The sequence below is a fragment of the Limulus polyphemus genome, unplaced genomic scaffold (assembly GCF_000517525.1).
Source record: "Limulus polyphemus unplaced genomic scaffold, Limulus_polyphemus-2.1.2 Scaffold1016, whole genome shotgun sequence".
NCBI lineage: Eukaryota > Metazoa > Arthropoda > Merostomata > Xiphosura > Limulidae > Limulus > Limulus polyphemus.
Window position 1 is genome coordinate 275,344 of NW_013666626.1, and position 7,567 is coordinate 282,910.

Below are 7,567 nucleotides of genomic sequence, written 5' to 3' on the forward strand. Positions count from 1 at the left end.
CGAAGACGTAACAATACTAAATTCCCTTTAAGCTTTTTTGCTATACTAACAAAGACAGTTGGAGTATACTGTGCAATGATTAGAAAAACTAGATACCTTTGAAGACACCATGAACAAACTCAAACATGTTACTTCAGATGTATGTAAAATGAAAAACATGACTAAAATACTTAGGAATGTATATTTTTCTTTATCAAGAACAAAATACTGATGTAAATCTCATCTCCTCCATGTAGCAATTAAACAGATGATTCTCTTCTTGAGTGAGTGAGAAGATTTTTGTAATTATTTTTAATTGTGAAATACGCTTTTCAAAACTATATATTTTTGTACTGGAATTTTATACATAATCCTGGAATAAAGTTCCTTGGGCTTGGCTATTGAGGTAAAAGTGAGAACAACAATTAAAGTTATGAATTATTTGTAAAGTAATAAAATAATAACAACTACAAATCACAGTATCATAACAGTTTAATAGTTCAATATGTTTTGATTGCAATATATACATAAACCCTTAGGTAGCCAATGAAGAAAGCTATTACTAATGCTAAAGGATTTTGTTTGTTGTTAAGCTTAAATCTATACAATGGCTGAACATGACTATCGAAATCCAGTTTTTAGCAGTGTGAGCCATATTATTTACAGATAAGCCATTGGGAGGTGTGCTAAAGTGAAAACACACTTATACACTAAATTATTAAAGATAAAGGAGAAAAAAATGTTTTATTTAGCTAAATTTATGGATCAGTATTAAAACAATATTCATGCTTCAATTACCATTAAATAAATGCAGAACAAAATTGTTAACTTACCTGGAGAAAGCAAAACCAAAGCAGAAAACAAAGCTAGCTCTGTATCTGTCAGTTTATGTTCTGCTACACTCTTTGCAAATTCAAAACTGCTTGTGACAAGTTTCATTTCTGTTGTATCTATGTCAAAAAAAAAAAGACACATTTTTGTAACATTTTCAAGACTGATAATGTTGCAGTCAACAAAATTTATGGCAAGTAATAAATATAATTCCTTTCAAGAATATGTTCAAGTAGATATTCACAAACCCTTAGCTTTTTTAAAATGTTGTAATAAATATTCACAGATGAATAACTTTTATCCAGATAAAGTATAGCTATTGGTTTTAGAGAGGTAAGATATCTGATGACAACTGAATTATATTTAAGCCAAAAACAAGAATTATCAACAGAATGATAATATACTGTTATGTCACATATCCAGGTTCAGACATAATTAAAAGAAAAGTTAGAAGTTTATGATTTGTTATTCACTCACCCGATGTCATGAAAGCTTCAAAGGATAAAAGATTCTCTCCATATAAAACAGAACCCGTGCTTAAGTCAAAGTACCGACTCATCCGCAACAAAACCAGTTCAAAACTTCCTATGGAAAAAACAAAGCCATTGTTAGCTGCTATATAACTTTATTTGTTTTAGGTCTTTGATTCAATAAACAAAGCGTTGAATACTGCTTGGGCTATTTTCAATATATGAGAGATACTCCTATATACTAATTATTCAGCAAAGTGCAGTAATGACATACCATAAAAAAGTAGACTATTATTATCATGTATGGTAAAAATAACTAATTATCTTACCAGCTTTCAATAATACAATCTGGTCATCTTGTGACAATTTCATAAAACCTGGAACCATCTTGGCGAACTCTATTATTTGCTGGACAATTGCTGTAAGTTTTTGTGCACAGTCCAGCCAAAGTTCATCTTGTGTCTGGAAAATGAAAATGGTTTTAAGAAATCATTTGATTATTCTATACATTCATGATACTAAAATGGTTTTATTAACAACAGAAGACTAGTATATAACAACAACAAATTGTATTACTTGGTAGATAATGTATATCATTTCAAAATATTCTTGAGAATACTTCCTTAAACAAGTAATTGGGTGAGATTTAAACTTTTTATTATTTCTCTATATGTAATCAAAAGGGAATCTTCAATAGCCATGGCACTTGAAATTCTTTTTGGCAAGATTAGAGTAAATTAATGTATGAAACATTTGTTTTTTCCTTTCTATTAGCTATATCTTTGTGTGCCAGCAATACCAAGCATGGGGCATGCATATACCCAATTCAATTTTATTACTCATCAGGATCTCTACCAGCCTACCCTCAAATTGAAATTCTTTTAAGCAAAATTAGAGTAAATTTATATACGAGACCTTGAGCGTGGTCATATATATCACTCGAAAGGGTTTGACCTTCTGAGTCCAAAACTGTAATTAAATCTCAGATCGGTCAAGAGATGACAGAGCTATAAGCTAAATGTTTGCTCTTTAAAAAAAAAAGAAAATAAAAACTTGGAGCCATTCTATGAGCTGCTGTGCCAAGGCAAAAAATAGACATTAATAAGGAATAAATAAAACTAATTACTCATACTTCAATGGGTAAAATATATTTTATTTCAACTCAACTTTCTTTCTAGTGTTATGTAAGTGGATTTCTGTCTAGTCAAACAACCCAATTCTGCATATAATAATCATTCTCAAGATATATTGTGTTACCAAAATATTTCTGAGTTCTTAGGATGCAAAGTTCTTTTTCTATAAAGAACTTGCAAAACTACAAGTTCATTTTGCCACTTTCTACCATTATCTTGCATACTTGATCACTGATTGTAAATTGGCACTTAGAGATTTCATAAGTGCACAATATGATTTATCTAAACGATGGTAGTTTATAAATATTTAAACTTCATTTATGAAGAAAATGTCAAAATACAAAGAAAAAGGAAGAACTTGCCATGTTTTTATAATACAAAAGGAGAGAGACATCTTGGGGCTTTCTCACAAGGTCTATAATCTGGTCTGTTGTATACAAACAAGTACGACTGTGTGCCTCAGAGACAGTCTTTGCTAACAACTCTGTAATAGAATGAATGAGAATTTTTTTATGACACTCATATTTCATCTTACTAACAAACATGTTGAAACTATAGTTATGACAGACTTGTGCACATGTAAAAGTAAAACATAAAATCAATATTTTTTTTATACACAATAAAACTATTTGGCCATCAGTTACAACTCTACATGTTTTCACAGTTTCACACTGCCATCAATGGTCAATCTTGATGATGGCAGTGTGAAACAAATAAGAGTTGTAGCTGAATGGCTTATATAACCAAGTAACTTTTTTATTGTGTGTGCATTAAAAAATGTTGTTTTTATGCTTTTGCTTTTGACAGTTACATTGTTTTTTTAATAGTGTCTGGTTAAACATGTGGATAACGTTTTTTACTACATGTTGTTTTTATGCTTTTGCTTTTGACAGTTACATTGTTTTTTTAATAGTGTCTGGTTAAACATGTGGATAACGTTTTTTACTACATTTTATTAAATTTTGTCAGAAAAGTGTATTTAACAGAGGAGCGAATTTATTTGATTTTCATGTGATGATTGCTATTTGAAATAGCAACACAAATACTTACTTTGTCTTGAAGAACAGTAAATATTACCTTTATTCTGGGTGATTCAGAAGTCCAATTGACAGGCAAATAATTCATAAAAGGAGAGGTGTAGGAAAATGGTCATTTATGTTATGGAATGAAGTGTTGTGTACCTACCTTGTGTCAATATCACTGAGCTCATTCAAAGTCATGTCCTTTTCAACTTGTATTATTGGGCATTGTACACTAAATATGTTAGTTGCAAAGGTGTAGACAAGAACAAATGAAACATTTAAATCATAAATTACCCAAACTGCTCCACAAGAACAAGAGTTATAGGCATAAGTATAGATAGGTAAACATCCTTACGGTATTACTACATGGTGGCAGACAATCAGTAGCTGAATTCAAAGTGCTACCTGAATGCAAAAACACCAAAACAATAGTTTCATTGTCAGTATTTGTTGCTGTTCTTTGTCTTTCTATATGGTGTCTACATAAAGAAGTCTGTAGTTTGCAGCCACTGACATTTTTCCTATCATCTGGTGTGAAGGATGACATTCATCTTAGAACTGTTTGGCATATAGTCTGGCAGCAGCCCAGGCATTCTGGTGATGTTCGCCACATATGTTAAACTGTTCTTCAACTTTATACTTGTGACACTCTTCCAATGATCTGGGAGCAGATGAAGCACTATATTTGTGTCCTACTTTATGTAGGGGACTTTAATGCTTCTAGACCTTCTGGATCCTTCAAAGGTACAATATTCTGCTTATTCAAAATCTTGACATTGCTCCTCAAACCTAGACTTGTGTAACAACTGTTACTACAGTAGGATTTTGATCTTCCTCAGAACAATTCCATAAGCATGGAAAGGTTGCATTTATGCCTAAAACTCTTGTTCTTGAGGAGCAATTTTGGCAATTTTTTGGTTTAAAATGTTTTATTTATTATTGGCTACACCTCTAATTTTGACATTTTGGGTGTATGTTGCAATTAAATACATTTTTCAAAGGATGTGACATTAATGATATTGTCATAGGGTAGGGCCACAACACCTCATTCCACATCACTAACAATTATTTTCCTGTATTCTCAATTTCTGAATTATTTCTCTGTCAATGGACTTATGAATCATCCTGTATACATTTGTGTGTGAGGATGGAAATACAATCTTTATTTTTCAATTTCATGCAAATAAAGTTGAAAATGATACCAATATTTTGCTATTGATGAACACTATATAGATAGATATAAGGTATGTATACTGATATATGTGAAGTAAACAAATATATAGTTTGAAAATGTTATATAGTCTATAGTCACATTTGGTATTCACACCAACATATAATGCTTTCATTTGTGAGAGCTGTTTTATAATCCAAACTTTTAAACTAGTACTGCACATGCTTTACACTGTCAGTTTCTGGTTATATGTTTATCCAATTAACATACAATTACATTAATTTTTAAAATATCTCATCTTAGGAGCTAAATTTTTTATAAAAGTGTCATCTCCCACAGGCTCTTTTATAATACAAATTTTCAAACATGTACTGCACATGCATTACACTGTCAGTTTCTGGTTATATATGGTTATATGTTTATCCAATTAACATATAATTACATTATTTTTCAAAATATCTCATCTTGGAAGCTAAATTTTCTGTAAAAGTGTCATCTCCCACAGGTTTATTTATGTACTGGATTACCTCATATTTTTATAATAATAATAATAAAAACAAAAACAATTACTAAATTAAAAGCTTTAAATCATTAGTTTTATTCACAGCTTCATTCACTGTCCACTGTATGAAAATGATACTTTATACTTTCTTTTTTGTTACTTCTGTGTTTTATCACACTTAAGTTTTTTTTTCTTTAGTTTTTTAAGAGATTGTGAACAAAATATCCTGTTATCTTCTTCACTTACTCAAATGAGAATTGTTTGATATTGTGGTTGAAGGGACTGTAATTGTAAGGAGACCATTAGTATCTGGTAAGGAAGTTTCCAACTGCTGTCGTTGGTCATATGTTGTACTGTCTACAAAATCTGTTCCAGACAAGTCAAACGTCATGGCTTGGGGAGTGTAGGCATAACCATTAGGTGTATAAGTACCGAGGTCTCCATTATAAGCATACCTATAAAATAACAGAAAGTGTTAGCACAAGCTGTTTCTCAGTGTGAAATAAGTTCAATTATTACATTTTAAAAGCATTTACATGTGGTACTAGTTTTTAAAAAATGTAGTTTTCAGATAATGATTAATTACTATGCCTATTAAAGTGTTCTGACTACCAACAAAATAAGTTATCAGCAGCCAATATCAATTTTGAGTACCAATTTCATACCTGAAGCTAATAAGAAATAAAGCTAAATGAAAGCTTTTCACATTATTTGTTTATTTCACTCTACCAGTAAAACCTCATTTGACATCTTTACTTTAAGTTTTCACATTTCACAGTAATATTTTCCAAAAACAATCTGTATATATATACACATATATAAAGCACACAAATCTGTGTGTCTCTCTGTTGCTGGGCCAATCTCAACCAAACTTTGTGGGATGATAATTTGTAACATTTGTGAGGGAGGGGGGGGGGGAGTTTGAGAGCACACAAATGTCTTATATATATATATCTTAGAGTGTGCTGGGAATTTCCATGGAGGAATGCAATTAGAAAAATGGCTGCCACTATTGCAATACTACATAAGTTCAGCTGAAGTTTCTAATCCAACAGCCACCATAAGACTTGTATAAAGAGCTGTTTCTCGAGATATATCCACTTCCTACTTTAACCCGTGACCTTTCAATTTCAGCCCACTTCTAGCCAATGACCATCAATTAAGTAATCATGTGGAACACTGTGGAAGGACAGTAACAGTTGGGTGTTGAAAGCACCCCTACCACCAATACTTTGGCTGCTACCTCTTCCTACAAAGTCACCCTGACCATCACACAGTGTATACCATGTTTTAAGTATATACATGTTATAGAGTTCTTAAACTTTATACAAAACTTTTGGAGAGGTAATAATGAATACTGTAGTAATATGTTACATTATAAATAAAGTGTGTGAAATTTAGGATTTTTGTGTGATTTATCATAGCATTTACCACTTGTATGATAATATTCTTCAATGTGTGCGTGTGTGTGTGTGCATTACAGGGTTATGTAAAGTTACTTAATTCATTCTGTTGCTTATAACTCCTAAACCATAACATTATGTTAGCAGTATTAATATGCACAAGGTCATTGGGAACGCCTTCATATAATATGCAGAATTTGCCACCTGGGACACCACTTATGCTATGTGCAGAGGCAGAACTAGTGCGGGGCAGATGCTCTGGGGCCTACGATGCCTGGTCTGGTCTAATTTTCTGAAAAAAAAGAGCTCTGATCATTTCTTTGACCTGGGGCCCCTGAACTCTTGTTCCACCACTGAATATGTGACATCACATCTGACATTATTTCCTCTGTATGTAAGGGCTGTCAGATACGTCAGTTTGACATAAACAAACAGAAAAAATTAAACAACTGGCAAAAAATTGCACAGGATATAATGCCAGAAAGATAGATATTGTGCAATGCACCCAAAAGGCATTGGATATCCTATATCTCCAATTACATTTTAAATGCAGATGAAAATTTTGTCATGAAAATACAACTGAATAACTTAAAGGGGTCAAAGCTGAGGTTCTAACCATGATGCTCCAGGTTGACTACCAATCACTATTCATGAGCAACTATGGGGTATGATAGTAACCATGAAGTTGAAAATTAGAATATAGCACTCAAACGTTATATAATTATATTGCAAAAAATTTAAAATTAACACTATATTACCCTCTTTTACAGTATGATGAAATGCAATAAAATAACCCAACCACACTCTTACCAAATACACACACACACACACACTGCATTACTTTGAAGTTTACTTTTCTTAATTATGCAATTCTATGAAAGTATTAGGTCGTCAAGAACTTAATGTCACTTTTTTAGATGAAAAAACCCGAACAACATATATATCAAAACAAAACATTTATTAAATGAAATAGTCTCTATTCTAATCGATAATGCTTTTTCCCTCTTACATTCAAGTTGTTAATGCCCTGCTTAAAGAAATCACTTGGCTTTGAAG

At 31.7% G+C, this 7,567-nt stretch overlaps 1 protein-coding gene across 1 annotated transcript in view; it reads right to left on the bottom strand.

Moving 5' to 3' along the window:
• LOC106461714 (probable nuclear hormone receptor HR3) overlaps positions 1-7,567 on the bottom strand; it is a 70,703-nt gene that overhangs the window by 10,042 nt on the left and 53,094 nt on the right. Inside the window, exons 5-9 of the mRNA XM_013921563.2 lie at positions 5,355-5,563; positions 2,776-2,897; positions 1,610-1,742; positions 1,288-1,395; positions 813-929 (exon numbers count right to left, since the gene is read on the bottom strand). Of these exons, the coding sequence (XP_013777017.1) occupies positions 813-929; positions 1,288-1,395; positions 1,610-1,742; positions 2,776-2,897; positions 5,355-5,563 (689 nt within the window). The remainder of the gene's footprint in view (positions 1-812; positions 930-1,287; positions 1,396-1,609; positions 1,743-2,775; positions 2,898-5,354; positions 5,564-7,567) is intronic.